At 51.2% G+C, this 10,744-nt stretch overlaps 1 protein-coding gene across 1 annotated transcript in view; it reads right to left on the reverse strand.

Moving 5' to 3' along the window:
* Positions 1–10,341, reverse strand: part of NKAIN1 (sodium/potassium transporting ATPase interacting 1) — a 60,686-nt gene extending 50,345 nt beyond the window's left edge. The window contains exon 1 of the mRNA XM_032246681.1: positions 9,898–10,341. Coding sequence (XP_032102572.1) covers positions 9,898–9,951 — 54 coding nt within the window. The 5' untranslated portion in view covers positions 9,952–10,341. The remainder of the gene's footprint in view (positions 1–9,897) is intronic.
* Between the last annotated feature and the right edge of the window lie 403 nt (positions 10,342–10,744).

Here is a 10,744-nt window from a genome sequence, read left to right on the forward strand (position 1 = left end):
TTTTTTTTTTTTTTTTTTTTTTTTTTTGTATCTTTAGTAGAGACAGGGTTTCACCATGTTGGCCAGGATGGTGTCAAACTCTTGACCTCATGATCCACCCGCCTCAGCCTCCCAAAGTGCTGGGATTACAGGCATAAGCCACCATACCTAGCCATGCATCACAGCTCTTTTAAGTCCAACACAGAGCTTGGCGTGGGTAGAATGGGGCAAAGGGGGCATCTGAATAAGTCGTTAGATCTGGCATCTGGTAACAAGCTCTACGGCTGAGGAAAGGTTTGGATTTCTCCACCTGCCTCCATGCCGGCATCCCACAATCCTAGCGGGGGCAATGGGGCATGCAGGGAGAAGCTGTGGCCTCTTATTCCCATTTTACAGAAGAGAAGACCGTGGTCCGGCAACACCAAGACCACACAGATGAAGAAGAACCGCTGCTCCAGCTTTGGCCTTCCACTCATTGAGAAAGGGGTTGTCTCATTTTCTACCTCAAGGGTACCCGGGTTTGCAGAGCCTGCAGCCTCATTTCCTGGGCATTTAAGAGTGTGTCCCCTTCGTGAGCCTCCACTCTGCATGTTTTCTTTCTTTTTTTATCTTTCCTTTTTCTTTCTTTTTTTTTTTTTGAGACAGAGTCTTGCTCTGTTGCGCAGGCTGGAGTATAGTGGCACGATCTCAGCTCACTGCCACCTCTGACTCCCTCCTGCCTCAGCTTCCCGAGTAGCTAGGATTACAGGTGTGCACCACCATGCTTGATGAATTTTTGTAGTTTTAGTAGAGACGGGGTTTCACCATGTTGGCCAGACTGCTCTTGAACTCCTGACCTCGTGATCCGCCAGCCTCACCCTCCAAAAGTGCTGAGATTACAGGCCTGAGTCACTGCGCCCAGCTGCACATTTTATTTCAAAGAAGTCTCCCAACAACTCTCTGAGGCAGATGATTATTATCCTGATTTAGAGAAGTGCAGGTGGAAGCTCAGAGAGGTTAGGGATCTTCTTGCCCAAGGTCATCCAGCTACAAGGAGGCAAAGCTGGAACTCAAATCCCAGCCTGCCCCCAAAGCCCAGCTTCTTCCCAGTTACCGGTTCACCTCCTTGTCTCTCGATTTGTCAGTTGCTTTGAGAGAGGCCAGGAGGCCAATGTAAATCAGGAAAACCTGCAACCACACTTCACAGCTCTTTTAAAACCTCAGTGCTCATTCAGCGCATCTAGGGGAAGTTTGCTTTGCTGTCTGAAGCTCTCCCTCATCTCTGAATCAATCAACATCCCTAGGGAAAAAGGGAAAGGCAGGCAAAGCTCTAGGACTTGGCTCTCTGGGCCTAAAGCCAGCCTCCACCCCCATGGCCTGCATCTAATTTTCAATTTAAAATTTTTTTTTAATTTTTGTGGATACATAGTAGTTGTATATATTTATGGGGTATGTGAGATATTTTGATACAGGCATCTACTGTGCAATAGTCACATCAGGGTAAATCGAGCGTTTATCCTTTGTGTTACAAATCATCCAATCATACTCTTCAGTTATTTTTATTTTTATTATTTTTTTGAGATGGAGTTTCACTCTTGTTGCCCAGGCTGCAGTGCAGTGGCATGATCTCGGCTCATTGCAACCTCTGCTTCCTAGGTTCAAGTGATTCTCCTGCCTCAGCCTCCTGAGTAGCTGGGATTACAGGTGCCCCCCACCACACCCAGCTAATTTTTTGTATTTTTACCAGAGACGGGGTTTCACCATGTTGGCCAGGCTGGTCTCAAACTCCTGACCTCAAGTGATCCACCCACCTCGGCCGCCCAGAGTGTTGGGATTACAGGTGTGAGCTACCATGCCCAGTCAGTTATTTTTAAATGCACAGTAAATTTTGTTGACTGTAGTCACACTGTTACGCTATCAAATACTAGATTTTATTCATCCGACCTATATTTTTATACCCTTTTAGCCACCCCTGCCTCCCCACTCCCCTACTATCTTTCCCAGCCACTGGTAATCCTTAGTCTATGTTTTTTTTTAATTAAAGATTTTTTTTTTTTTTTTTTTTTTTGAGACGGAGTCTTGCTCTGTTGCCAGGCTGGAATGCAGTGGTGAAATCTCGGCTCACTGCAACCTCCGCTTCCTGGGTTCAAGCGATTCTTCCACCTCAGCCTCCTGAGTAGCTGAGACCACAGGCACGTGCCACCACTCACGGCTAATTTTTGCATTTTTTTAGTAGAGACGGGGTTTCACCTTGTTGACCAGGATGGTCTCGATCTCTTGACCTCGTGATCCACCCGCCTCGGCCTTCCAAAGTGCTGGGATTACAGGCATGAGCCACTGCTCCCGGCCTCCTTTTTTTTTTTTTTTTAATATATATATAGGGATGGGGTTCTCACTATGTTCCCCAGGCTGGTCTCAAACTCCTGGGCTCAAGCGATCCTTCCACCTTGCCTTCCCAAAGTGCCAGGATTCCAGGTGTGAGCCACTGCACCTGGCTTGGAACTAGTTTTTAAAAATACACCTGTAGCCTTAGTCTGTCTTCCTGTTACCCATCTCTCCTTAAGACTAGAGGAGAGTAGTCTGGGAATCTTCTACCACATTGGAAAAAAAAAAAGCACTAGAGAGAACATGTCCCAGTGATCAGAGCTGACTATCTCTGCTTGGTCCACATTTTATAACAATTGTTCTCCAACCCTTTCCCCTTGATGACTACTCTAAGGCCCAGACTGTTATCTCCTGATGTCATTTCACTCTTCTGAGCCTCGGTATGTCTATCAGTTAATGTGTATAAAAACTACACATTCTGGCCGGGCACCGTGGCTCCTGCCTGTAATCCCAGCACTTCAGAAGGCCGAGGCGGGTGGATCACGAGGTCAAGAGATCGAGACCATCCTGGTCAACAAGGTAAAACCTCGCCTCTACTAAAAATACAAAAACTAGCTGGGCATGGTGGCGTGCACCTGTAGTCCCAGCTACTCGGGAGGCTGAGGCAGGAGAATTGCTTGAACCCGGGAGGCGGAGGTTGCAGTGAGCCGAGATCCTGCCCTTGCACTCCAGCCTGGGTAACAAGAGCAAAACTTCATCTCAAAAAAAAAAAAAAACCACACGTATCTCATAGAGTTGTTATAAGGATGGATCAGATGTAGATACAGGGTAGTTTATTCCCTGGTTTTCTCAATCTGCATCACAGCTCCTTGGCTCACTACAACCTCCGCCTCCAGGGTCAAGTGATTCTCCAGCCTCAGCAGCCTGAGTAGCTGGAATTACAGGCACCCACCACCAAGTGCAGCTAATTTTTTGTACTTTTAGTTAGACACGGAGTTTCATCATGTTTGCCAGGCTGGTCTCACACCCCTGACCTCAAGTGATCCGCTTGCCCCAGCCTCCCAAAGTGCTGGGGTTACAGGCGTGAGTCACTGCGCCTGGCCATGCATCACAGCTCTTTTAAGTCGAGCACAGAGCTTGGGGCTGGTAGAATGGGGAGAGGGGACATCTGAATAGGCAGTCAGATTTGGCATCTGGCTAGGAAACCCTATGGCTGAGGAAAGGTTTGGATTTCTCCACCTGCTTCCATTCCATCATCCCACAATATTAGCAGAGGGCAATGGGGGATGCAGGAAGAAGCTGTGGAGTCCTGGATCTGAGTCTGAATCCTCATTCTGTACGTACCATTTATGTGGCCATGGATAAGCCACGTAGTAGCAAGAGACATATATAAAATGCCTAGCGTAATGCCTGGCTCATAGCAGACACCAAACAAAAAGAAATTCTCATTATTTAAATTTCCCACTCAGCCCCATATTTTCCACATAAAGAAGAGTTGGAGTGTTTGTGGGAATGACCCTGATCACGAAATCCTCTAATACAGGCAGAGATGGGACTTGGCTGTGGTGTGACTTGTCCAAGTCTCAAGGCAAAAAATAGCCCTGGAGAGCAGTTTCCTAGGCCGGGCGCCACACTTGGCTATCCCGGCATCAGCTTGCGAATTCCCCAAACTGCCATGGGCTCATGGGGTAGAAGCTGTTGTTCTGACCACTTTGTAAGAAGGCAGAGGCTCAGAGAGGGTAAGGAACTTCCTGGGAGTCACAAAGCAGAGAAGCAATGTCTGCCTGATCCCAGATGTAGTGCTCCTAGTCCCTGTGCCAGATCTCAGAGAAGCTGCCATTTACAGGCTGCTAATTTAAAAAGCATCCACCCACCTACCCCTACAAAGGAGCAGAACCAGGGCCATCCCCAAGTCCCCTGGAGGCCCCCTTCTCCATTCTACCTTGCTCCGCCCATCTCATAAGGGGCTTGAGGGCAGTTTGGCCTCAGTCTGTTCATCCACAAAGGAATTTGATCACCCACACCCACCCCCAACCCTGTGCAAAGGGGTATGAGAAACAAAAGGAGCCAGTGGCCTGCATAATTTCATGCTCCTGACTCGGATACCTGGCCCAAGGACCTCAAGCACCCCAAGCCGAGGTGGACCCTCCCGAGGAGGCCCTGAGCTGCAGCTGCAGCTGCTCCAGAGCGCAGGGCCCTGCTGGAGCCCATCTCCCTCCAGTCTTCGCCATCAATATTGCTAATAACGACATCAATCAGGCTGACCATGTTTCACACCATTACTCGCAGCTCAGCCGGAAGCTACACCTCCCCCGCCCCCACCTGCCAGAAAGCAAAGGGCTTTCTAGAAGGGAAAAGAATGAAACCAGCATTTTTCTGAGTACCTACTATGTGTCTGGCACCTGGCCAAGGCAGCCCTTTCTACTCTGCGAGGTAGCGTTCTCTTTTACAAAGGCAGAAACTGCGGCCAGAGGAGTGACTGCATGTGTCCAAGGTCACACAGAGCTGAAACAGAAACAGCCATGGCATTGATCTATTACTGGGCACTCACCGGCTCACAGTGCAGGCACTACGCATGAGCCTACTGAAGAAACAGTACCATTTCATTTTCAGATGAGGAAACTGAGGCTTGGAGCTGTCCGGGATGAGACATGTTAAACGTGAGCAGCAGAGTAGCGTGGGGCTGAGAGGGCAGCTCTCTGTTCAGACAGAAGGGTCCTCGAATCTTGGTTCTGTCACTTACTAGCTTAGCAAGGTTGGGCAAACCTCGCACCCTCTGAACCTCAATTTCCTCACCTGAAAAAGGGGATAATAAACACATCTATCCCATCGTGTGGAACTGCGATAAGAAGAAGGATGAAAACAGAAAAAGAGCTAACGTTTATTGATCATTTAACATGTACCAGGCACTTTGCCAAGCACTTTACATATGTATGCTCATTTGGTTAAATGAGGTAATGCATATAAAGTGCTTAGCACAGAACTCCCAAAATAGGAATGATAATGATGATGATGAAGAAATTGATGACGATTCCCTAGGGAAAATCTCACTGGTTCATACCCTTCCAGGAAGAACAGAGTGGCCTGTATGTAAGGTTTCAGAAAGAAGGTGGACTAGGAAGAGCTGGGTTTGGACAGGGGAGAGAAAAGGCACAGGATTAAAAATTACAGGGTGTGGCCAGGCGTGGTGGCTTATGCCTGTAATCCCAGCACTTTGGGAGGCCAAGGTGGGTGGATCACCTGAAGTCTGGAGTTCGAGACCAGTCTGACCAACATGGAGAAACCCTGTCTCTATTAAAAATACAAAATTAGGCAGGCGCGGTGGTGCACGCCTGTAATCCCAGCTATTCAGGAGGCTGAGGCAGGAGAATTGCTTGAACCCAGGAGGCGGAGGTTGCAGTGAGCCGAGATCACACCAATGCCCTCCAGCCTGGGCGACAGAGTGAGAATCTGTCTCAAAAAAAAAAAAAAAAAAAATTAGAGGGTGAACATGTTAATAACGTTTCAAGATGATACACCAAAAAGAATCCAGGAAAGCAAGGGACCCAAGATGTTCTACAGAAAGGAACCAGACCAAGATTCAACAAAACTGCCGTGCCAAAGCCGGGTGTGGTGACATGCACCTTTAGTCCCAGCTATTTGAGAGGCTGAGGTGGGATGATCATTTGAGCTCAGGAGTTTGAGGCTGCAGTGAGTTATGATTGCCACTGCACTCTAGCCTGGGCAAACGGCGAGACTCCTATCTCTAAAAAAATAAAAAATAAATAAACAAAACATACTGGTCCAGGCATCATCCTGAGTTCCAGACAGGTAGAGCTGGCAGAATCCCAGCGAGCCAGACCAATAATTCCTCCCATTTTACAGATGGAAAAACCAAGGCCTGGAGTGGGGAAGAGACTTGCCCCAAATTGCAGGATGTCAGAGGCAGGGCAGGGCTTGAATCCAGGTCTTTTGCCTCTCAGCTCAGTGCCCAACTACCTGCTACTTCCTACAAAGCACAGTCCACAAGAACAGTGCAGGGGGCCACCTGGATATGTACGGGCGACAATACCACAGACACATCCCATGATATGAATCATTAAGATAATAACAATAAGCTACAGTTTAATGAGTACTCACTCTGTACCTGGCACAGTGCTAAATTCATTATAGGGGTTGAATCCTCACAACGACCCTAAGGATTAGGAACTGTTTTATATTTGCCCTATTTAACAGATGACAAAACTATGGCTCAGAGACGGTAAGCAACTTGTCCCAAATTGCACAGCCAAAAAGTGACCAAGCCAGTACTAGAAGTCAGGTCTGTCCTGTCAAACTCCAGAGCCTTAACTACTATCTTACAGTTATCCATCTGAAAGGCACAGTCCCTACCTGCTTCCCCGAAACCCCATGCCATCCTCACACCTCACTCCCTCGCCCAAAGCACATCTATCCCAACTGAGGATGAATGTTTCAAATTGGCCTGATTCATTGTAATGATTAAAGTCCATTTGAAAAAGAAAAATGACATAGTTTCTCCTGTTTTCAGCTGAAAGATATTCAACAGCCTCTTTTTTTTCCCTTGGTCCCTTGGATGAGAAAACCAAGACTCCCTACTCCCCCCAGGCTGGTGAATTCCAACATCCCAGGAGCACATTATGGAAGGTGCCAGGCAGTGGGAGCTGCTGGGGGTTAGTGACAGCTGGAGGGCCCCACTCTAATCAGCCCAGATAGTGCAACAGAGCCAAGGGAGCAATTTTCAAGTCCCCCCTGCAAATTATCTCATGTAACCTTCACAAGCTGCCCAAAGCCACCCAGCTGGGAAATGGGACAATGGAATCCCGCCCAGGTCTCGTCTAACTCAAGCCTGTAGTGCTGGTGAGATCTTCTAAGTGGAAGAGTGAGGTTAGCTTAGCGAAGGAGAACCATGAAGGAAGGGAAGTGGGAGGCAGAGAGACCCTCTATCTACCACCTTCATTTCTCTCTAGAGCCATGAGCACCTCCCATGGAGCCCCAGACATATCAGGGCCAGAAGTACCTATTTTATAATTAAGAAGGCCACAGAGGACCTAGCCAACTGCCTGGATTCAAAGCCTAGATCCTGGCTGGGTTTGGTGGCTCATGCCTATGATCCCAGCATTTGGGAGGCTGAGGTGGGAGGATGGCTTGACCACAAGAGTTCAAGACCAGCCTGAGCAACCGAGTGAGACTCGTCTCTAAAAAACAAACAAACAAACAAACAAATTAGCTAAGCATGATAGTGTGTGCCCGTAGTCCCAGGTACTCGGGAGGCTGAGGTGGGAGGATTGCTTGAGCGTGGGAAGTCGAGGATGCTGTGAGCTATGATTACACCACTGCACTTTGGCCTAGATGACAGAGCAAGCCCATGTCTCAAACAGAAACAAAATCAAAACCCCTAAAACAACGCTTGGATACTAGTTCCTGTAGAATGCTGGACAAGTTACTTCATTGGGTTGTTATGGTTAAATGAGTTAATATATGGAAAAGCGCTTCTAAGAGTACCTGGCACTTAGTCAAGGGCTCTCCACAGCTAACTGTTTCTACCATCACCAACAGAGAATGAGCATGGGACAAACTGTTAGGTTCACCTTTGGGAAGGAATCTAGTTACAGAGAAAATAAAACTTTTTTTTTTTTTTTGGAGACATAGTTTCACTCTGTCATCCAGGCTGGAGTGCAGTGACATGATCTCATCTCATTGCAACCTCCACCTCCCAGATTTAAGAGATTCTGTGCCTCAGCCTCCCGAGTAGCTGGGATTACAGGCGCACGCCACCATGCCTGACTAATTTTTGTATTTTTAGCAGAGACGGGGTTTCGTCATGTTGGCCACACTGGTCCCAAGCTCCTGACCTCAGGTGATCTGCCCACCTCACCCTCCCAAAGTGCTGGGTTTACAGGCGTAAGCCATAGCACCTGGCCTAGAAAACTTACTTAATCTTCTGTCCTGTTTGATAATGTATTGATTTATTTATTTTTACAATATATGTATATTAGTTTTCTAATTTAAAAAAAACAAACAAACCCTAGTTTAAAATTTTAGAATTAGCAAACACAGAAGTAGAATTCTCTGAAAGGTTTAAACGTTTCCTGGCATTACACGTTCCTCAAAGTAGATAGGGAAAAGCAGACAATCTGCCCTTCTGGAGTTTCCGTTCCACCTGATCTTAATCTCCTCTGCAATCCTCAGGGATGATCATCTTACAGACGGGAAGACTGAGGCCGCCCCCTGGGGGGAAGTCACTTGTTCAGTCTCCCACAGCTGGGAGCAGGCTATAATCTCCAGTGCTAGGGCTGTTTCTACCACTGCCCAGCCAGGTCTGTGGATGGCATGTTTGAAGCTGGTGTCCCCAGGAGGTGAGAAGCAAGACGAATGAGGAGGTCTGCACGTCCAGGCTCAAAGCTTCACTCTACATTATCGTGGGCTCCTGTGGTAGGGAGGGCGTGATGGATGCAGGCAAGAGTAGAAACCCAGAGCAAGGAAGTCCAGCATGAGGGGGGCTCAGGCTCCTCACTGCTCACACTCATAAGACCTGAGTTCAGCGATGGAGGTCCCCATGCACCTCTGCCTAGAGGAGAAGCATAGCTTCAACCTCCCTAGTTGTTCAACCTCAGCTCTAAGGTAGGTAGGAGACCCTTGCCTCTCCTTAACCACCCTCCCAGACTCTCCTGCCATGGCCTTATTTGAAGGGCAGAGCTGGTTCCCCTCGTCCGATACAGTCACTCCTCCCTGAGACAAGAACCTGAGTTCCCCAGGCTGGGGCTAGGCACAGTGTCCTCAGATGCTCTGGTCCTCCCCGGGGCACCCAAGTGTCCCCACCCTACTGGTGCTGGCCCTGGCAGAGGAGTGGCTCTGGTGGAACTGATGACTGATGGAACCCTGTGGACACAGCGGCCAGACCAAAGCAGGAAGGGTGGTCCAGGCCGGGTCAGGCTGGCCCAGGATCTCGCAGCTCCTGGTGAGCCTCTCCAGGGAGGTGGCTCCCCATTCCCAGGACTGCCCGGTCAGGAAGGAGAAGGGAGGCAGAAACAGCACAAAGGACTGGAGGGTTCTTGGGGTCTAAGATCCCAGCACACAGATGAACATGGACCAGAAATGGTGAGCGATCTAGAGACACACCAAAGAGAAACCCGGAGAGACACACGCGGGCGCAGAGACTTCGTGAGAAACAGTCACACATGGGCGGTGATCAGAGGCAGAGACCCGGAGGAAGGCAGACCCATGCAAACGAAGGATCTAGAGGGAAACACAGCAGGACCTCAACGGATCCACAGATCAGCCTCAGACACACCCCCGGTCCCAACGAGCCATAGTCCCACAGCGCGTCCCCCAACAGGAGGCCACTTGCACAGTGCGGGCGGGCCGGGGACTCGCGCACAGGACGCACTCAGGGACCCGAGGAGCGCCGGGCACAGCAGCGAGAAGCGCACACAAAGAGACAGCCCGGCCAGCGGGAGCAAGCTCCGCCCGACCGCTCCGAGACTCCAGACCACCCCCCGCCCGGGCACACGCACCAGACACACACACACAGACATGCAACCCCACCCGCCCGCCCCGGGACCGCGCCCCGCCGCGCCCCACCCTGCCCCGAACGCCCGGGCGCGCGGCGCTCACCAGCTGCAGGCAGCAGAAGGCGACCAGCGTGCAGCGCCCGCTGCACTTGCCCATGGCTCCGGGGGCTGCGCGGGCCGTCCGCCGCGAAGCCCCTCTTGCTCGGCGGCCGCCGCCTGCTCGCGCCGCGCGGGCTCCGCGTCCTCCCCGCTGGGCGCGCCGGGCGGCGAGGCCGGGCGCTTAGGGCCGGGCCCGGGAGCGTCGGGTCCCCAGGGCTGGGGCCGGCCGCCCGCGCTCCGAGTCCATGGTCCGTCCGCCCGCGCGCTGGCTCCGCCGAGCCGCGCCTCCTTTGTCTGGCGGGCCAGCAGTCAGGCGCGCCTCCTGCCCCGGGGCGGCTGGCGGGGAGCGCGGAGCAGGGAGAGCGGGCACCGAGCGCGGCGCAGCGCAGAGCAGCACTGCCCAGCTGGGGCAGCCGCCCGGGCTCTGGGCGGCCGCGGCTTCCCGGCCCCACCACGTGGCTCCGCCGCCGCCACCCGCAGGGAGGGAGGGAAGGGGAGGGAACGGCACTGGAGGGTGGGGCGGGGCAGCTGCGGGAGGGGAGGGGAGAGGGGTAGGGAGGTGGAGGGTTGGAGGCTGAGAGAGTGAAGTGGAAGAGTGCGGGCTTAGGGGACGACGCCCTGGTCAAATCCAGACTTTGCTGCTCACTTGCTGTGTGACCTTGGGCAAATCTCGTCACCTCTCTGGGCCCGTTTTCTCATGAACAAAGTAGGAATAATTATGCCTCCTTAGAACTGATATGAAGATGAAATGCAGGCATGTGAATACAATGCTTAGCCCTGTGCCTGGCCTCCTGGCTTGGAGCCCTTTTCTGTCCACCCTGTATCTAGGGCTCCAGGGTTCCAGCTTGGAC

This window comes from Sapajus apella, unplaced genomic scaffold (assembly GCF_009761245.1).
Source record: "Sapajus apella isolate SASKATOON/1434 unplaced genomic scaffold, GSC_monkey_1.0 scaffold62, whole genome shotgun sequence".
NCBI classification, from domain to species: domain Eukaryota; kingdom Metazoa; phylum Chordata; class Mammalia; order Primates; family Cebidae; genus Sapajus; species Sapajus apella.